Source organism: Rhinopithecus roxellana, chromosome 1 (genome assembly GCF_007565055.1).
Source record: "Rhinopithecus roxellana isolate Shanxi Qingling chromosome 1, ASM756505v1, whole genome shotgun sequence".
NCBI lineage: Eukaryota > Metazoa > Chordata > Mammalia > Primates > Cercopithecidae > Rhinopithecus > Rhinopithecus roxellana.
Genome location: NC_044549.1, coordinates 42,815,034 through 42,837,488, shown reverse-complemented (window position 1 = coordinate 42,837,488; position 22,455 = coordinate 42,815,034). Strand labels below are relative to the sequence as shown.

The following is a 22,455-nucleotide window of genomic DNA, read 5'->3' as shown; positions in this document are numbered from 1 at the left end:
GGAGGTGAAGTGACCAGGCTAAAAGAAGAGAAGAGCAAATGCCCCAAGGCAGGAGCATACTTGTTGCATTCTCTGACTTGCAAGAAGGCCACTGTGGGTGGAATGGAATGAATAAGGAAGATAACAGCAGTAAATGAGGTCAGAAACATATCCAGAAGGTCATGGTAAAAACTTTGGATTTTGTTTGAAAATGTAATGAGAATTCATGAGAAAATTTTAAGCAGACAACTAACTTAAAACCGGTTGTAGATCAGTAAGTACGCCATAATGGTGTGGAAGAAACACAGAAACAAGAGAGCAGTTGTAAGTCTAATGCAGTCTCTCATGTCAGAAATAATGTTGGCTTTGACTCAGGTAGTCCAGGGGAGGTGACCCTAAGTGGTCATATTCATAATATACTTTGAAGATAGAGTTTATAGGACTAATTAAAACATTGAATTTAGGGTACAAGAGAAAGAAGTGAAGAATGACCCCAAGGTTTCTGTTCTGAACAACTGGATAAATCATTTACTGAGTTATCATTTACTGAGATGAGAAACACCAGAGGAACATGGTTGTAGAAGAAAAATCACAAGTTCAATCTTCATATGGTAAATCTGAGATACCTAGTAAATACCCAAATATATTTGGTACTGGCACTTGGATATACAAGTCTGGAGCTAAAGGTAGAGGCTGGACCTGGAAATAAAGATTTGAGAATCATTGATCATACAGTTTTATCTGAAGCAAAGGGACTGAATGAAATCACTTAGGTAGTAAATTACAGTGGTTAAAAAAATTCTTGTATTTTTTAACTAATCCATAATCAAAAAAGCTGGCATGTTTTGAAATCAATACCTAATTTAAGAAGAATAGTTTTTAGGCCACGTATAAGTTATAAGATGTCTCAGTCTTTTGCATGAACTCCAGAACTGATAACATCATTTGATAAAGAAGTCTGCTAGACCGGGCGCACAGTGGCTCACGCTTGTAATCCCAGCACTTTGGGAGGCAAAGGCAGGTGGATCATGAGGTCAAGAGATGGAGACCATCCTGGCCAACATGGTGAAACCCCATCTCTACTAAAAATACAAAATTAGCTGGGCATGGTGGCGCATGCCTGTAGTCCTAGCTACTCGGGAGGCTGAGGCAGGAGAATCACTTGAACCTGGGAGGCGGAGGTTGCAGTAAGCCAAGATCGTGCCACTGCACTGCAGCCTGGTGACAGAGTGAAACTCCATCTCAAAATAAATAAATAAATAAATAAGACAATCTGCTAAAGCTTCTTCTGTGCATCTGGTTCTCATGACCATCTCATAACTTTCTTTTCTTTTTTACTTTTTGAGATGGAGTTTCACTCTTGTCACCCAGGCTGGAGCACAGTGGTGCTATCTCGGCTCACTGCAAACTCTGCCTCCATGGTTCAAGCAATTCTCCTGCCTTAGCCTCCCAAATAGCTGAGATTACAGGCATGCGCCACCATGCCTGGCTAATTTTTTTGTATTTTTAGTACAGTCGGGGTTTCACCATGTTGGCCAGGGTGGTCTCGAACTCCTGACCTCAGGTGAATCAACTGCCTCGGCCTCCCAAAGTGCTGGGATTACAGGCATGAGCCACCTCGCCCGGCCCGTTTTCAAGGATTCAGTTTCCACTTACACAACTATTTTATGACATAAGAATGTTCAACTTCATATGATGCCTGTAATACGAGTTTTTCAAGTGACACAAACCCAAACGCACTCAGAGTTCTATTTTGCCTTTATAGACTTTATACTATCAAGGTTATAAAATATTCAGTCAAGTTTTGAAGATATAAGATTAGCCTTTGATTATGAGTTGCTTAGTAAAGAAAATGTGTTTTCAATCATAGCTGTAATTATGACTCAGAAAAAGAGAGTTTACCCATAAAAATATATTCAGACATTTAAACTAATAGTTAGCACTGAGAGTAGTACTGCCCCCCAGGGGATGGTACAGAAATTTACATGAGGGGTTACTTGTCCTGATGGCTGTAGATTGTTAATAGCATTTAGTGGGAGGGGAGTTTAGGAATGCTCAGTGTCTGGCAATGGATGAACCAGTCTTGCACAATAAAGAACTCTTCTATATTCTGTGAAACTTTTGAAAGTCTGATGGAACATGTACTTGGAAGATCTGTTTATAAATGTAAAACTAAAGCTGAAATACATTTCCATAAATTCCAAATATTGCTTTGCACATATTTAATTGAAACTTACAAGTATGCAGCTATCATGTAAACTGAAGATGATTTTGTTTTGTATTTTTTAAGAACTTTTCAAAAATTTTCTTTTAAAAATAGTTTGGGGCAACACATTAGTGTCATCAATGCTGCTCATTGTATTTAGAGCAGCAATACAGCACAACAACACTTGTCTATATAGGCAGCTGTAGATGCAATTTTTTAATATATATGCCTATACTTTTCTAGTCCTTATTTCTACAGGTTAAATAAAAAGAAAAATTGTTGACAATATGAGTTGAATGTTGTTTTGTTTTTCTTAAATCCAAACTTATGCATTAAAAGTAACTGCAAAAGCATGGTTACTTCATTTTATCTTCTGATACAGCTATTCTTTAACATTTACAAAGTTGGAATACATATTACTATAAATTTGTTTTTATTTTGCCTTTATATTAAATTAAATTAATGCTTTTCAAAGATGTATGTACACAGATTATATTAAGCTATGAAATTTATTTCAAAATAGTAAAGGAGAATTAAAAAAAATATCTGTTACAAAAGGGGGTGTTGGGTCTCTTATAAAGCTGAGCAATGGGATGACTGCAGTAATGGTCAGAGATGGTTTATTTCATTAGGAAACTCCTAGTTTAGATACATCAAGAAAAGAAATTTCACTATTTTTACTTTAAAAAAAAAAACAAAACTTCCCAAGTGGTTATTACCGATAGACAAAAACACTATAGACTTTACTTTTGCGTATATCTTTTGCATCTAGTAATCTTTCCAAATATTTTATTAGTTCTATTGTTTGTTGATTCTTTTGGATTTCCTATGTAGATAATTTACGTTCCTACAAATTAAGAGTATTTTATTTCTTGTTTTCAATTCTTATATCATATTTCTTTTACTTGTTTTATTGCATTTACTAGCAAATTCAATAGAGTGCTCAACAGAAATAACATTAGTCCTCTCTGTCTTGTTCCTGAATTTAACAGGAATGCTTCTAAAGTCTCTATTAGTATGATGTTTGTAGTTCTGTTTTTTGGTAATTAACTTTTGTAAAGCTAAGAAAATCCTATTATATTCATCCTTTGGTAAATATTTTTATTTATTTTAATTTAATTTTTTTTTTTTTTTTTTTTTTTTTGAGACAGAGTTTCACTCTGTCACTCAGGCTGGAGTGCAGTGACATGATCTCAGCTCACTGTAACCTCCACCTCCTGGAGTTGAGCAATTCTCATGCCTCAGCCTCCTGAGGAGCTGGGATTATTGGTGTGCACCAGCATGCCTGGCTAATTTTTGCATTTTTAGTAGACACAGGGTTTCACCATGTTGAGTCTCGAACTCCTGGCCTCAAGTGACCTGCCTGACTCATCCTCCCAAAGTGCTGGGATTACAAGTGTGAACTACCATGCCCAGCCTCAAGTACGTATTTTCAAGTTAATAAATATCGAATTTTGTCAAGTTATTCATTTGTTGAAATGGTCATATGGGTTTACTTCTATAATCTGTTAATGTGGTGAATTAGATTGATCCCATTTCATATGTTTAATATTTCTTACATTTCTGTGATGACCCTTATTTTGTTGTGATTTGGTAAATTATACTTTTTCTACAAAACCATACATTCCTATGCCAAATTTACTGGAATAAATTTTTAAATAAAATTATAATTAAGGTTGGGTGCATTGGTTCACACCTGCAATCCTAGCACTTTGGGAGGCTGAGGCAGGTGGATTGCCTGAGCTCAGGAGTTCGAGACCAGCCTGGGCAACACAATGAAACCCCATCTCTACTAAAATACAAAAAAATTAGCCGGGTGTGGCGGCATGCACCTGTAGTCCCAGCTACTTGGGAGGCTGAGGCAGAAGAATTGCTTGAACCTGGGAGGCAGAGGTTGCAGTGAGCCAAGATCACACCACTGGATTCCAGCCTGGGCAACAGAGTAAGACTCTGTCTCCAAAAAATAAAAAATAAAATAAAATAAACAATAATTTAAAAAAATAACAAGTTGGAAAACCTAATGATAATTGATAAACTCCTGGACATATACCACCTACAAAGATTGAACCAAGAAAAAAAAGAAAACCTGAACAGATCAAGTACAAGTAATAAGACTGAATCAGTAATAAAAAGTCTCCTATCAAAAAAAAGGTCAGGACCTGATGGCTTCTGTACTGAATTCTACCAAACATTTAAAGAATAAATACCAATTCTTCTCAAATTCTTCCAGAAAACTGAAGAGGAAAGAATTCTTCCAAATTCATTCTATGAGGCCAGTATTACCCTGATACTGAAACCAGACAAGGACACAACTATAGGTCAGTATCTCTGATGAAAATAAATGCAAAAATCCTCAACAAATAGTAGCAAACCAAATCCAACAGCACATTAAAAGGATCATTCGCCATGATAAGTGGGATTTATCCCACAGATGTAAGAATGGTTCAACATACCCAAATCAATAAATGTGAAACATCACACCAACAGAATGAAGGACAAAAACCATATGATTATCTCAATAGATGTGGAAAAAGCATTTGATAAAATTCAACATCCCTTTATGATAAAAGACCCTCAACAAACTAGATCTAGAAGGAGTGTACCTCAACACAATAAAGGCTGTTTTAGAAAAACCCACAGTTAACATTATACTAAATGGGGAAAAGCCGAAAGCTTTTCTTCAAGGAGCTGGAACAATATAAGGATGCTCACTCTCACCACTCTTATTACACAGTACTGGAAGTCCTAGCCAGAGCAAAGAAACAAGAGAGAAAAAGAAAGGGCATCCAAATTGCAAAGGAAGAAGTCAAACTGTCCCTGTTTGCAGATGACAAAATCTTATAAAGAGAAAACCCTAAATGCTCCGCAAAAACACTCAGGATTGATAAACAATTTAAGTAAGTTGCAAGATACAAAAATCAACATACAAAAATTAGTAGCGTTTATATAAACCAACAAGAAACTAGCAGAAAAAGAAATCAAGAAAGCAATCCCATTTACAATAGCTACACATACACACACACACACACCAAAACACTAAGGTCCAGGACAGTGGCTCATGCCTATATTCTCAGCACTTTAGGAGGCCAAGGCAGGAGGACTGCCTGGGTCCAGGAGTTCAAGACCAGCTTGCGCAACACAGTGAGACCCAGTCTCTACAAAAAAAAAAAAAAAGTATCCATCCAACAAGGGATTAAAAACCAGAATATATATAGTCCCAGCAACTTGGGGGCCTGAGGAGGGAAGATCGCTTGAGCCCAGGAGTTCAAGGCTGCTGTGAGCTATAATCATGCCATTACATTTCAGCCTGGGCAACAGAGCAAGACCCTGTCTCTAATTAAAAACCAAAAAGCAAAACAAAACAAAAACCTAGGAATAAATTTAACCAAGAAGGTGAAAGAGCTTCACAAGGAAGACTGTAAAACACTGATGAAAGAAATGGAAGTGGTCACAAAAAATGGAAAGACATGCCATGTTCATAGACTGAAAGAATTATAATGTGAAAATAACGATACTACCAAAAGCAATCTACAGATCCAATGCAATACCTATCAAAATACCAAAGACATTCTTCACAGATACAAATAAATAAATAAATAAATAAATAAGCTTCATATGGAACCACAGATGATGCCAGATAGCCAAAGCAACCCTGAACAAAAAGAATAAAGCTGGAGGTACCACATTACCTAAGAAAACAGCATGGTATTGGCATAAAAATAGACACATAGACCAATGGAACAGAATAGAGAACCCAGAAATAAATCCACATATTTATAGTCAACTGATTTTTCACAAAGGCACCAAGAACATTCCATGGAGAAAAGGACAGTTTCTTCAGGAGAAAAGGACAGTTTCTTCAATAAATGGTGCTGGGAAAACTGGATATCCTTAAAAAAAAGAAAGAAAGAAAGAAGGAAGGAAAAGAAAAGAAAAAAGGAACTAGACCCCCATCTCTTACTATAAACAAAAATAAAATCAAAACAGATTAAAGATTCAATTCTAGGGCCTGAAACTGTGAAACTACTAGAAGAAAACATTGAGGAAACATTCTAAGAGATTCATCTGGGCCATGATTTTTTTGTATGTAAGACCTGAAAACACTGACAACAAAAGCAAAAGCAGACAAATGGGATCACATCAAACTAAAAAGCTTCTGCACAGCAAAAGAAACAATCAATGGAGTAAAGAGACAATCTACAGAATGGGAGAAGATATTTGCAAAGTATCCATCCAACAAGGGATTAAAAACCAGAATATATAGAAATTCAAACAACTCAATAGCCAAAGAACTCCCATATAATACCATTTAAAAATGGGCAAACAATCTGAATAGATTTTTCTCAAAAGAAGACATTTAAAATCAATAATTTTAAAAATGCCCACAGGCATATGAAAAAATGGTCATCATCACTAATAATTAGGGAAATGCATATCAAAATCATAATGAGACATCATCTCATCCCACTTAAAATGGCTATTATTGAAAAGACAAAAAATAACATGCTGGCAAGGACACAAAGGGAATGCTTGTGGGAATGTAAATTAGTACAGGCACTATGGTGAACAGTATGGACGTTCCTCAAAAAACTATATAGATCTACTTATGCTCCAGCAATCTCACTGCTAGGTATATATCCTAAAGAAAGGAACTCAGTATATCAAAGTGATATCTGCACGCCTATGTTCATTGCAGCATTATTCACAAGAGCCAATATATGGAATCAACCTAAGTGTCCATTAATGGATGAATAAATAATTAATATACATAGTAAAATACTATTCAGACATAAAAAGGAATGGAATCTTGTCATTGGCAGCAATGTGAATGGAACTGGGGGTCATTATGTTAAGTGAAATAAGCCAGGCACAGAAAGAGAAATATCATATGGTTTCACTCACATGTGAGAATTAATAAAGTCTATCTCATGGAGATGGAGAGTAGAATGATGGTTACCAGAGGCTTGGAAAGGTGAAGACAGGGATAAAGAGAGGTTGGTTAATGGGTACAAAAATACAGTTAAATAACTGAATAACTAAATAAAGTTAGTAAGTTCTAGTGTTCAACAGTACAGTAGGGTGACTATAGTTAACAACAATTTATTGTATATTTCAAAATAGCTAGAAGAGAAGATTTGAAATGTTCTTAACCCCCCAAAAATGACAAATGTTCGAGGTAATGTATATCCTAATTACCCAGATTTGATCACTACACATTGTATGCTGGTATCAAAATATCACGTGTAAGTCATAAATATGTTTATTGTATATCAATAATTTTTAAAAATATAGTTATAATTTTAACTTAATTTTCTTCCTTAATATTGTCTATTTGTGATTTTTCTATTTTTCTTCTCAGCCCTTGTTAAAGATTGTTCTATTCTATTGGTCTATTTTGTTCGTTTTCAAAGAAACAAATTTTTAGTGTTGTTGATTTTCTAATGTTTCCTCATTATCTATTACATTAACTTCTATTCATCTATATTATTTTCTTTCTCTGCTTTAAGATGTTATTGTTCTTCTAGTTCCTCAAAATGAAGCTTTCACTCATTTATCTTCAATTTTTTAAAATAAAATTTTGAAGTTATAAATTTCCCTATAATGAGCTGGACACAGTGGCATATGCCTGCAGTACTAGGTACTGGGGAAGCGGAGGCAGGAGAATCACTTGAGCCCGAGAGTTCGAGGCTGTAGTATACCATGTTTGCACCTGTGAATGGCCACTACACTCCAGCCTGAGCAACAAAGCGAGACTCCATCTCTAAAATAAAGTTAATTAATTAATTAAATTTCCTATTATCCTTTAAATCATTTCCTTGGAAGTACCAAAACTGCTGTGATATTTTATTTATTATTTATGATTTTTTTATCTTCATAACAGTATTCAATTTTTAAATATTGTTCAATTACACATATTTTGCAATTTCATTGTAGTTGCCTTTTAACATGTAAGTTATTAGGCATGTGCTTTGAAATTTCTAAACTTATTTTAAATTAATTTTTATTTATATTTTCATCATATTATAATCATAATATGTTCATTAAAAAATGAATTCTTTGAAATCTGTTATTGTCTTTGTCCTAGTAAGACGTAAATTTCTGTAAATGTTTCATACGTACCTTAAAGATGACCACTCGCTTTGCATTTTTGGATTGTCGGATTCTATGTATTCACTATTAGAACAGGTATGTCTATTATGTATTTACAGATTTCATGCTCTTACTAAATTTTTTCTGCTTGATTACAGATTCATAAAATCTCCCACTAAAATAGACTTGTCAATTTCTACTACTTCTGTTATGTTTTATACACACACACATACACACACACACACACACACACACACATAGTGAAGATATGTTATTACATGCATACGAATTCAGAATTGTTTATTTTCCAGGTGAACTGAACCTTTTCTCATAGTTTATCAAGCCCCTTTATCTCTAGGAGTACATTTTGCCTTAAAGTCTATTATTTCTGATATTGATGATCCAGATTTTTGTTATAATTACTACTTAGCTAGCATCTTTTTTTCTATCTCTTTATTTTCCATATGGTTTTTAGAAAATTTGTTATAATCAGCATATGGCGTTTTAAAAAAAATCTAATCTGATAATCTGTTTCTTATTAGGTGGATAAAATGCTTTGCTTTTGTTATTACTGACATATAGAGATTTATTTCTACTTCATATTTTCTGTTTTGGGTTGATCAATCACTTTCTTTCACTTCTTCTCTGCTTTCTACTACATAAAGTTTTCTATGTTCCCTGGTTTTTCCACTGATGCTGTGGAAACTATAGATTGTATTTATTAATTAAATGGTAACCTTAACATTTTAGGATACGTAACTAACTACAAATTTATCTAATAAAGTCAAATTCAGTGTTTCTATCTTCCTAACATGACATGGATCTTAGCTTACTTAAACTACTGATTGAATACTCTCTCAACAACTATTGTCTAGAGTTTTAGCTTTAATCTTCAAAAAAAATTTTCCAAATGTATAAACATCTAAAACAGACTTTTTATCTTTATAGTCAAAGGTTAATCAGATTTCCTGACATTTCATCTACTTCTTTGCTCACTACTGTTTCTCATATTCCACACTTTCCTTCTGTTTTCACTTTTCTTTCTGCTGAAATATGTATATAACATATATGTAATGTCTGTTAATAATACATTTCCTAAATTCTACAAACAATAAGCTGTTTTCGTGTGCGTGAAAATTATTTTACTCTTGAATGACATTGTGTTTGGGTATAAAATTCTAGCTAGAATTATTGTCCTTTAACACTTGAAATATATTTCCCCCACTATCTTTTGGCTTACCTATCTAGCTAAGAGTGTCTGCTGTCAGCCTATTCTTCTTTGTAGGTTGTCTTCTCTGTAGCTTTTAAGGTTATTTCATCCTTGATGTTCTGTAGTTTCACGATCATGTTTTGAGGTCTAGATTTATTTTTATTTATCCTGCTTATTAGCTGAAGTAAAAATTCATGGGTTTCTTCAATTCTGGAAAATTCTCAGGATTAAGTTTTTATACTATCTCCTCCATTCTTTCTTGGACTTCCTATTGCGTAATGTTTAGTCTTCTCAATCTTTTCTGTCTCTAAGCTGGTCTCCCATTTTATTTTTCTGTCTCTCTTGTATTGTGTTCTGGGATAGTTCCTCAATATTATCTTCTGTTTCACAAATTTATTCTTCAACTGTGTCTAGTCTACAGTTTTTCTCATTTACTGGTTTTTTAGAAATTTCAATGACCAGTCTAATTTATTCTTTTTTATAATCTATTAGATTTGTTTCATTTCTTCCTGACTTTGTTTTATAATTCTTTTAAAAGCTGTATCTTCATTTATCTCTTTGAATGTTTTTAGCATACTTATTTAAATGTCTTTGTCTTAATTGCTCTGTAAAAAGATTTTCATTTGGAAAGAATCCCTGCCCTAACTGTTAATTTTGTTGGCTGACTTTCTTGGCATTAGACTTTTTTCTTCTGTTTTAGAATTACGATTGCTCATTTTGAGTGGAAAATTTTTGTTTTTCTCTATCCTCACACCACTCTGACAGGGTTTTGTAGTTCCCTCTACCTAGTCCTCTGAGATCCATTACCAGAAACATGTTTCATAATCACATTTGGAGGTTGCTATCCCCTGGTTATATTGTAAATATACTAGATCCCTTCAAGGAGTCAATGGATATCGAGGTTCTACAGACCCTATGCCCACACCTTCTAAAACACAGTAGCCTCAGTCAATATGTAAATGTCTATTTTTTCCGATCTCTTTTATTAACTGGCTATTTCTTCCAAACTTCTTTTATTATTTATCCCCACCTCTATCAACCCTCTGTCCCTTCCCCTACTAACCCCCAACAACACACATTCTCTAGCTTCAAATAGAAAGTATGACTCAGGTTCACTGAATCAGAACTTCTAATAGTTTAAAAGTTTAATAGTTTTAAACTATTAAAAGTTCTGATTATATTATTATACCTTTCCCTGAAAGTTCTGATTATTTCCCTAAAACTTTCCCTAAAAGTTCTGATTATATTATTATACCTTTCCCTGAAAGTTCTGATTATTTCCCTAAAAGTTTCCCTAAAAGTTCTGATTATATTATTATACCTTTCCCTGAAAGTACCAAGATCCTTACCAATATCACCTTCTTTTGAACTCAGATCCAATGGCTTCAGCTCCACTAAGCCCACTGTTTTGTGTGTATATTCCAGTTCTTCTCTTTGGAGATGTTTATCTTATATTTGATTCTGGCCATGTCTGGGTTTTACCTTTTAATACTTTATCCATTGTTCCTATTTGTTTGGCACAGAAGGGGTTTTAAAAACATAAATTCACTGTGCCATGTTTTACTAGAAAACTATTCTAGATATAAAAAGAAATTCTAAAATATAAAATATCCTGAACCCCTTCAAAGTTCTACAAGGCAATGTGACCTCCACTTTCAATGAGGAAATTGAAGCTACAAGAAAGTTAAGTGTAGTGTTATTAGTTACATAACTAATAAGTGATAAGGCAGTCAGGAATATAATACAGATATGCTGATTCCTAGACATATGCTCAATTTACTATAGAACTTATTAATTTCTGGAAAATTTTTTCTAGCTTTTACTCAGATTCTCATTTAGCACCACCAAGCTGAGTTTTCTCCGTGTTCCCTTGGCCATTCAAAAAATCAGATATTCCAATATTAGTTCCCAAGTCAAGAATAACACTAAATAACGGAAAATTCAAAATATCTTTGCTGGTCCCTAATTAACCCATAGTTTTACCAATTATCTGCCTCTCAGTCTTGGCTTCTCCCTTCTTTAGTTCTAGTATTAGGCTAAAGCTAGTCAGTCTTTCTAGTTGCTTACATTTTTCATTATTAATAAACATAGTGGGATTAATTTTAAATATACAGAAAATTCCATTCTCCCCAGGTAATACCAACCTGCATGCCTTTATTTAAAAGTATTTACTGAGCATCTATTATATGTCAAGTACCATGTGCTAAGTGCTAGAATTCAATGATAAGCAAAAACAAACAAGGTCCTTGTTCTCATGGAACATTATACTCTAGAGAAAGAGAGCAAATCATACAAATTAATGTAAATTTACGATTGCCAAACAATTGATATAAAGAAGACATATTTGATATTCTAAAAGTCTATAAAAGATAAGACCTTGTCAGAAAGGTGAAAAAGACTTCCTAGAGAAAGTAACTTTGAACTATAATCTAAAGGAGAAAAAATCACATGAAAAGAAGGAAGTGTTTCTGGCTGAATGGACAGCATGTATAAGGGTCCTGATGTGAGTGAAAGTATTTGAGTATAGTGGCAAAAAGAAAGCACGTCTTGTTAGAAAAGAAAAATCAAGACCATTATGTTAAGGTGTTTTGCTTCTATATTAAAAGAAATTACAAGCTATTAAAAAGTATAAAGCAGAAGAGATGACAAATTGTATTTGAATTGTGAAAAAAATCAATATGGCTACAATGTACATAATGGATCAAAAATGGGCTTGACTAGATAAAGGCGTGAACCAGTTAGGTCATTGTAGTAGATAAGGCAAGAAATAATAGGTTGAACTACTGTGATAGTGGCAGAGATGCAGAGAAGCAGATGACTTTGAGAAATACAGAGGAGGCAAAACAAACAGGACTTGATGAACGAGTGGCTACACTGTAAAGAGGAAGAAATTCAGTCATTGAAAATAATTATACTTATGATTTGCATAATTAGATATATGCTACCTTCACTAAGAGGTAACACAATGAGCCAAAGATTGATTTTGAGTTGGTTTTGGACAAAGTAAATTGAAGGCGATGAGATGATGGGAGATGATGTTAAACACGTGTCTAAAGCCTAGAGGTTTGAATCAGAGATGTAAATTTGCAAGTTATCTACACATAAGTACTGACTGCAACAGAAACATGGAGGAGATTACCTAGGGAAAAATTGTAGAATGAAAAGAAAAAAAGAACCCAAAAGTAAGCCTCGTGAAACTCCAACTTTAATGACTGAGCAGAGGATCATATAAACTTGAAAAGGAATGAGAGGAAAGATTATCTAGAGAGATGGGAGAAAAACCAAGAAGGCATTATGTTACAGATTCAAAATAAAACCATAATTCAATAAAAATGTAATTGTTAATAGTATCAAATGCAAAAAATAGGAATCTTTTTCTTTATCCAAATTTTAGGTGACAATCAATATGGCTCCACTATAAATTCTTACTTTTTCAGTTGCCTGTGTTTATGTATACTTACTTAAAGTATTCATCAGAAGGCCACTGTTGTCTCGAAATCTATTATGACTGGTATCTATGTCAGGAATCCTGTACTGTGCCATGGTAGGATGTCCCGAGACACAATTCCCTGTATCAGAAGCAGAGGATTTGCAGTCTTCATCTTCTGAGTCACTAGAACTATCCTCACTACTTGAAGATGATGAACTTTTGGAATCTGATGAACTATCACAACTACTCATCTGGTCCATTAGAGTAGCTTCTGCCTTCAGTTCTGAAAATAAGACAGAAATGAATAGATAGATTAAATAAAAAATGCTAAATAAATACAATAAAAATTGAATGTATTAGTTTTTAAGAAACTGTTGAAACTAAAATCAAACATACATTTACAGTACTTAAAGCATTGTACTAAAACACAAAACTATTCTACCATCAAGCCATACTTCAATGATTGGATTACAGAACTAAAAGGGATAGATAAGGTCTAAATCTAAACTCCGCATTTATTTAAACCATTGTACTTAAATATACAGGTGACTCAAATATAAAGTAAATACTGTGAAAAACTATAAAAATTAAAATCTATTTTGGCAGAAACTGTCTTCTGATTATTTTTTATTCCTTTAAATACATAAAATGTAATGTGATAATGTAACAGATGAACTTCATTCTTTTCCTGGTTTTCCTAGAGAACATTTTGATGAAGCATCTATAGGTTTCCCCCCGCTCCCTTAATAGGGATTTAAAATATTCTAAGTATTTTTGAAAAGCCAGTTCCCATTATAACTTTGGCTATACATATTTCTGTAGATAAAAAGAATAATGATGTCTTCTTTTGTTTAGTGTTTTTCAAGTTCTAGACACACAAAAAAATTATAGTTGGGAAGGTCTTCAGCCACCATTTAGAACAACTTCATAATTTTATAAATGAGGGAATGAAGATCCAGAAAGGTCAAAAGTTGTCAGTTATATATGGGTGGAGGCAAGTCTACTGACTTTCAAGTCAATATTTTCCTATATGATACAAATGTCAAATAGTTGAACAAAATTTTTTAAACCAAAAAATTCTAAGTCAATAATATGCTCAGTTGACACATTGCCATTTGTTATCATCTTAGTACACTGCTACATTAAGTTAACTGGTAATTTTTAGCCCACTCCCTCATTCTCCCTATTATAGACACACTGGCTTTCTATTATTTGACCACATTAAACCCATTTCCAGGCTATGTTCTTTGTACTAGCTGTTTCCTCAGCCTGGTATATTCTTCACCCAGATCTTTTGTTTGTTTGTTTAATACATAATTTCCATAAAGTAAAATGTACAGCTAGATAAATTTTAGCATATATAAAACCTGTATATCTACCACTGAGATCAAGATATAGAATATTTGCATCCCCATGAATATTCTCCTATGCTCTTTTCCAGTCACTAATCACCATTTTGACTTCTATTACCAAAGATTTTTGTCTATTCCTGAACTTCATACAAATGGATTCACTCAGCATGTACTTTTTGGTCTGCCTTCTTTCAACATAATGTTTTTATATTTACTCATGTTACTGAATTAATCTGTAGCCTATTCTTCTCTACTGCTATGATATGATATATGATATGATATGATATGATATGATATGATATGATATGATATGATATATGATATAAAAATACCACAAGCTGGTTACCCATTTCCCATTTATGAATATTTGGGTTGTTTTCAGTTTTGGATATTATGAATATAGTTGTTATGAAAATTCCTCTATAAGTCTTTTTGAACTTATATACATACTTCTCTTAGGTAGAAAGTTAGAGAGAAATTGCTAAGTCACAATAGGCGTAGGTTTAATTTCATTAAAAACTCCCAGTTTTCAAACTGGTTTTACACTCCAACCAGCAAGATATGAGTCACAGATGCTTCATATCTTCCCTCACTAGGGCACACACACACTTAGTATAGTGAGTCTGATGGGTGTACAATGGTAACTTCTCGTAGTTTTAATTTTCATTTCTTTGATGTGATGATATGAAGCAGTGTTTTTTATATGCTTACTGGCCATTTGAATATCATCTTTTGTGAAAAGCCTGTTCAAATCTTTTGTCCATTTTTATATATGTTTGTCTTTTTCTTACTGATTAGTAAGAGTTCTTCATAGCTAATTCTTCTGGCTATGAGCTCTTTGTCACACATATGCATTTGTGAATATTTCTTCCAGGTTCCCCCAAGTCTGTAGCTAGGCTTTTCCTTTCATTAATGGTGTCTCTTGAGAAGATTCTAGATCTCTGAAAGGCTGGCTCCTTCTTGAATCAGTTTAAGTGTAACCTTCTCAAAAGGTTCCTTCCTCTCCATTCTGCAACCCCCATTGCCTAGTTTAATTCTCCTCAAGATACTTATTTCTGAAATTCAGTTGGATATTTATTTGTTTACTGCTTGTATCTTCCCCACCCTCCTTCTCACCCTCATCCATACTCCTAAATATAATGTGAGAATAGGAATGTTGTCTTGTTCATGTTGTATAATTATTGTTATACAATGTTGGATTCAATTTACTAATATTTCATTGATAATTTTTGAGTTTAAGTTCATAAGAGATATTGGTTCATAGTTTTCCTTTTCTTGTACTGTCTTTATCTGGTTTGGATATTGGGGGTAATACTGGCCTCATAAATGAGCTTAGAAATATTCCTTCCTTTTCCTTTTTCCAGAAAAGATTGTGTAATGTCGGTGTTAATTCTCTTTAAATGTTTGGTAGACTTCTGGGTCTGGTTATTTCTTTTGGGGGTGCTTTTTAATTACTAATTTAATTTATTTAATGTTGATAGAACTATTCAAGTTGCTTACTTCACCTTAGTTGAGTTTTGGTAGTTCTTAGCTTTTGAGGAACTAGTCCATTTCCTCTAAATTGTCAAATTTATGAGCACAAAGCTGTAATATTTCTTTTCTTTTCTTTTCTTTTTAGATAGGGTCTTGCTCTGTCACCCAGGCTGGAGTGCAGTGGCGCAACTATGGCTCACTGCTGCTTCAACCTCTTGGACTCAAGCAATCCTCTCACCTCAGCCTCCCGAGTAGCTGGGACTACTCAGGTGCACATCACCACGCCTGACCGCCTGACTAATCTAAAAAAATTTTTTTTTTGTAGAGACAGAGTCTCACTGTATTGCCTAGGCTGGTCTCAAAGTCCTAGGCTCAAGCAATCCTCTTGCCTTGGCCTCCGAAAGTGTTGGGATTACAGGCGTGAATCACCACACCCAGCCTACCATTTCTTTATAATACTTTTAATGGCTGCTGGATCTGTAGTAAATTCATTACTTTCCTGATTATAGATAGAAGTTGTACTTTACATTCCTGATATTAGTAATTTGTGCCTTCTGTCTTTTCATTTTTATCAATCTTACTAGAAGTTTATCAGCAGTGTTCTCTGATGACTGCCTTTTTGTTTCATTAATTTTCTCTATTGTTTTCAATTTCCTTGATATTACTTCTTATTTTCATTATTTGTCTCTTTTTGCTTGCTCTGGGTTTAATCTGTTTTTCTTTTTCTACTTTCCTAAAAAAGGGACTTTAATTAATATGAAAACTTTCCTCACTTCTAATGTAAGCATTTAGTGCCATAAATTTCCCTCTCAGAACTTCTTTAGTTGCATTACACATATTTTGGCATGCTATGTTAACTTAATACATTTAGCTGCGTGTATTTTTAATTTCCTTTGATGATTCTTCTTTAACCCATGGATCCTTTAGAAATGTGTTGTTTAATTTTCAAGTGTTTAGAGATTTTTCCTGTTGTCTGTTACTGATTTTTAGTTTGAATCCATTATGGTCAGATACATACTCTGTATGACTTCAGTTTCTATAAATCTATTGAGATTTGTTTTATGGCTCAGGATATGGTCTATCTTAGTAAATATTCCATGGGCACTTGAAACAAAATGTGTATTCTGCTGTTGTGTGGCATGTTATGTATCTGTCAATTACGTCCTGTTGGTTGATCGTGTTACTCAGATTTCCTACATCTGTGTTGATTTTCTGTCTAGTAGTTCTATTAGTTGCTGAGAGCAGAGTGTTGAAATACCCAGGCATAATTGTGGATTTGCAGATTTCTCTTTTCAGTTCTATCAGTTTTTACTTCATGCTTTTCTCAGTTCAGTTCAGTTGTTAGATGTATACACATTTATGTCTTCCTAGTAAATTAATACTTTAATCATTATTAATGTACCTCTTTTTGGTAATTTATTTTGCTTTTTTTTTTTTGAGACGGAGTCTCACTCTGTCACCCAGGCTGCAGTGCAGTGGCGCAATCTTGGCTCATGGCAACCTCCTCCTCCCGGGTTCAAGTGATTCTCCTGCCTCGGCTTCCTGAGTAGCTGGGATTAAGGTGTGTGCCACCACTCCCAGCTAATTTTTGTATTTTTAGTAGGGATGAGGTTTCACCATGTTGGCCAGGCTGGTCACGAACTCCTGACCTCAAGTGATCTGCCTGCCTTGGCCTTCCAAAGTGCTGGGATTACAGGTGTGAGCCACTGCGCCCGGCCTATTTTGCTCTTAAGTCACCTTTATCTGATATTAATACAGCCACATGTTTGTGCTTTTTAACATTAATGTTTAAATGGTATATATTTTCTATACTTTTACTTTCAAGCTACATATTTCATTAGTTTCTTATAAACAGCATATAGTTGAGTGCGCTTTTTATACAGTCTGCCAATATCTGTGTTTTAATTGGCTTATTTAGACGATATATATTTAAAGTAATTATTGATATATGTTAGGGCTTAAGTGTGCCAATTTGTTATTTGTTTTCTGTTTGCTTCCTCTGTATTTCATTTCTCTTGCCTTGCCTTTCTGTGGGTTACTTGAACCATTTTAGAATGCCATCTCAATTAATTTACAAAAGGTGTCATTTTGTATATTTTTCTTAGTGGTTGGTTTGGGTTTTTCAATATACATACCTGACTTGTCAATGAATTCCCATTCTAAGTAAACCTCATATCCATGTAGGTCCACTTTGAAATATCATTATTTTGGGTATCAGAAGGTATTACCATATTTGTTTCATTCATCACATATGATTTAGAAAAGTCATGAGGAAAACTATAATCAATTGTACTTGTTGATATGTTTGCTCTTTCTGTTGTTGTTTCTGTCTTCCTGATACTCTTAAGATTCCTCCATTTAATGTTTCTCTTCTGTCTGAATGACTTTATATAGCCAATATTTAAGGATAGTTTCCTAGGAACAAATTATTTCAGTTTTCCTTTCTGAAGCAGGCTATTTACTCCTCGTTACTGAAGAAGCATTTTGGTAGATACAGAATTCACACTTAACATGTTTTTTTTCTTTCAGCACTTGAAAAATATTATGCCACTTCCTTCTGGGCTCCATAGCTTCAGATGAGAAATCTGATGTTAACTGAATGGTATTCTTTCATAGGTAATATGTCATTTCTTTCTTGCTTTCAACCCTTTTCCCTTTGCCTTTAGTTTTCAGATGTTTCATTATGATGTACCTTGGCATCAATTTCTTTAGGTTTATCCTATTTGGGGTTTGTTCAGGTTTTTACATCTGTGGGTTTATATCTTTCATAAAACTTGGGAAGTTTTTGCACATATTTCTTTAAATACTCTTTTAACCCTGCTTTCCCTCTTCTTTGAGACTCCAATGACACAAATATTGGATATTTTATCATTCTTCCACGGATTCTTGGGGATATGCTCATCTTGTTTCAGTCTATTTTCTGTTTTCAGGTTGAGTGGATTCTATACATCCACAAGTAAACTGATTCTATCCACTCCCTAGCACTGAGCCCATCCAGTGAGTATTTTTGTTGTTATTGTATTTGTCAGTTCTTTAATTTCCATTTGATTCTTACGTAAAACTTCTATTTCTTTAATGTGATTTTCTGTTTTTTTCATTTGTTTCAAGGGAATGTACAATTGAACCAGATTCGTGATAGTCGTTTAAAGATAATTGTCAGATAATTCTAACATTTGATTCGTCTTAGTGTTGGTATCAGTTGATTGTCTTTTCTCATTCATGTGATTCTCCTGAATCACAAATTATGGTATGACAGGTAATTTTCTTTTCTCTCTTTCCTTCTTTCTCTCTCTCTCTTTCTTTTTGACAGAGTTTTGCTCTGTCGCCCAGGCTGGAGTGCAGTGACACGATCTTGGCTCACTGCAACTTCCACCTCCTGGGTTCAAGCAATTCTCCTGCCTCAGTCTCCCAAGTAGCTGGAATTATAGGTGCGCGCCACCACACCCAGCTAATTTTTGTATTTTAGTAGAGATAGGGTTTCACCACATTGGCCAGGCTGATCTCAAACTCCTGACCTCAAGTGATCTGCTCACCTTGGCCTCCCAAAGTGCTGGGATTACAGATGTGAGCCACTGTACCCGGCCATGACGGGTAATTTTCTATTGTATCTTGGATATCTTGGTTTTTATGCTAGGGGAGATCTATATCTTATTCACAGTTTTAATTTTAGTAGGCAATCACCCAGTTGAGGTTTAGCATGCATATTCTTGCCTACTGTTGTGGGCTGTGATTTAAATGAAAATCTCGTTTTCAGAGTTTTTACAGTATTATCTTGGTCTTCTTAACTAAATCTCTAGCAGCTGGGGTCCCTGATGATCCCTGCTAGTGCTATGTGACAAAAAGAAGGGACTTCACCAGGCAAGGAGATATGGTGTGTATAGGTGGGGAAATGGAGTCTCTTGCTGGGATAAAGAGTGCTTTCTAAGCCAGGCAATTTTTTTTTTTTTTTTTTTTTTTTTTTTTTTTTTTTTTGTGATTGGCTCCCCTGCTTGGAGGGGTGGAGGAAAGGAAAGTGCTTCCTAGCAAAGTGTTTGTTGTGGCAGGATCCCCTTATTGGTGTGATCCAGTCTCAAGATGTCTTTAGATGAGAGAGAAGAATCTTAGGTTAACAGGGCAGGGAGGCAGGTCTAGGAGGTAGAGTGGTATAAACAGTCTTCCCAGGCTGAATGCTTATTACAGTAGAATTCTACCTGCAGGGACCTTCTGGCCAAAGAGTGTCTCTGATGGAGGAGGGGAGTCTCAGGCCAGGCATACAGGGAGAACACTTTGAGGACTGCAATCACTCACTGTGGTATCATCCTGTTTGCTGGTACTTCCAGCTGTGAGTTGTTTCTGGGTTTGGGGAGTAGAATTTTAGATCCATCTTATTTCTTTTTTTAAAAAAATATATTTCTTTTGTAGAGATGGGATCTTGCTATCTTAAACTCCTGGCCTCAAACGATCCTCCACCTCAGCTTCCCAAAGTGCTGGGATTACAGGCATGAGCCACTGCCTCTATCTTATCTAGCCTCTATCTTGTCTCTCAAACTCAATTCTAGATAGCTCAAAGATGTAAATGTAAAATTTAAGCTACAAAAATACTAATATAACTGCCAGACATAAACTTGAAAAGATGATTCAACCATTTTAACAGTGGCACAGTAGGGTCAAGAAAATATTTTATAGAATGCAATCTAAGGAATATGTTATACAAATAGCTCAAGGTAAATGAAGTTTCATTCTCATACTAAGTTAGAAATAGAAAGCTTTATGGTTGGAGATATTAACTTACCCTCTGCAACTTTCTTTTTTTAATTTTTAATTTTTATAATTTTTTAATTGAGATGAGGTTTCACCATGCTGCCTATGCTGTTCTCGAACTCCTGGGCTCAAATGATCCTCCCACCTTGGGCCCCCAAAGTGATGGAATTATAGGCATGAGCCACTGTGCCTTGCGTCCTCTACAACTTTCTTTTCCCTGAGTTATGCTTTGATACAATGCTTTTATTAAGGCCTCTATTAAAAAATTGTCACATGGAAGAACTTCTACTTTTACTATAAAATTACCATTGAGAACACTGTATAAAGTTTAATGCTCCCTAGAAAAATGTTCCATATGATGAATTCCTTTTAGAATTTAGTAACAGGAAAAAGTCTGATTCTTTGTAACCTATCCAATAATACAACATATGCTGCTTGTGTCTCCCTTTTTTTCTTGGTGGTTAGAAGCTCAGAGCTAAATTATTATTATTATTATTTCGTTTTTTGAGACAGAGTCTCACTCTGTCACCCAGGTTGGAGTGCAGTGGCACAATCACGGTTCACTGCAGGCTTGACCTCCCCATGCTCGAGTGATCCTCCCAGCTTAGCCTCTCAAGTAGCTGGAACTACAGGCATACACCACCACACCCAGTTAATTTTGTATTTTTTTGTAGAGATGGGGTTTTACCATGTTGCCCAGGCTGGTCTCAAATTCCTGAGCTCAAGTGATCCACCTGCCTTGTCCTCCCAAAGTGCTGGGATTATAGGTGTACACCACCACACCTGGCAATTTAATGTGTTAATGATCAGCAAATTTGCTTCGATATCTTGATTTTCTTTGTAACCTATCCAATAATACAACATATGCTGCTTGTGTCTCCCTTTTTTTCTTGGTGGTTAGAAGCTCAGAGCTAAATTATTATTATTATTATTTCGTTTTTTGAGACAGAGTCTCACTCTGTCACCCAGGTTGGAGTGCAGTGGCACAATCACGGTTCAATATTGTACAAATACAATATTTTATTGTATTCATGTATATGAAGATATCATAATTCAAATCCATTTGGAAGCAGGTATGATATTAAAAAAAATAAAATTCAAGACCCCTTGTACCACCAAGGGTTCTGGACTTGTCTTTTTTATTGTTTGTATAGGAGCTACTAATCAATTAGAGAATGAATACTCTACTGGGCTTAGAATAAAGCAATGAAATTGGATGGCTATGTGCAAATTTTAAGAAGGCAAAGTGTAGAAGCAAATATACTTTAGTGACCAGGGTCTCACTGCAGCCACAATTACTACAACATTGATAACCCACATTGCAGCTAGAAAAAAAAAGGAGATTTAAGTTTTCTTACTTACAAAAGGACTGTATGTACTTCCCTAAAATTACCTCCCTTCTGAGAAGTAAGCAGCAATTCAGAAAAAGGTGCTTGCTTATTCTGCTTACTGTATTTCCTCATTTCCCTATGGAATTGGTGACACCTTAAATATCTACAATCTGGCCATACATAAACATTTTGATAGGAAGATGCTGTGAAGAATTGAATTTGAGTCATCACAATTGCCCAAAATAAGAAAACTCCAGTTATATATTTCTAAAGAGTCATTTTTTTTACCCTGAATAGCAATTTAAAACGATACGAGGGGAGGTTCCATGATGGCTGAATAGGAACAGTTCCAGTCTACAGCTCCCAGTGTGAGCCACGCAGAAGATGGGTGATTTCTGCATTTCCAGCTGAGGTACCAGGTTCATCTCACCAGGGCTTGTTGGACAGTGGGTACAGCCCACAGAGTGTGAGTCGAAGCAGGGCAGGGCATCGCCTCACCCAGAAAGTGCAAGGGGTCGGTGAATTCCCTTTCCTAGCAAAGGGAAGCCATGACAGACTGTACCTGGAAAATCGGGACACTCCCACCCCTAATACTGCACTTTTCCAGCAGTCTTAGCAAATGGTATACCAGGAGATTATATCCC

At 34.9% G+C, this 22,455-nt stretch overlaps 1 protein-coding gene across 1 annotated transcript in view; it reads right to left on the bottom strand.

Annotated features, from left to right (window-relative positions):
- EAF2 (ELL associated factor 2) overlaps nucleotides 1-22,455 on the bottom strand; it is a 51,275-nt gene that overhangs the window by 855 nt on the left and 27,965 nt on the right. Inside the window, exon 5 of the mRNA XM_010370524.1 lies at nucleotides 12,947-13,198. Coding sequence (XP_010368826.1) covers nucleotides 12,947-13,198 — 252 coding nt within the window. The remainder of the gene's footprint in view (nucleotides 1-12,946; nucleotides 13,199-22,455) is intronic.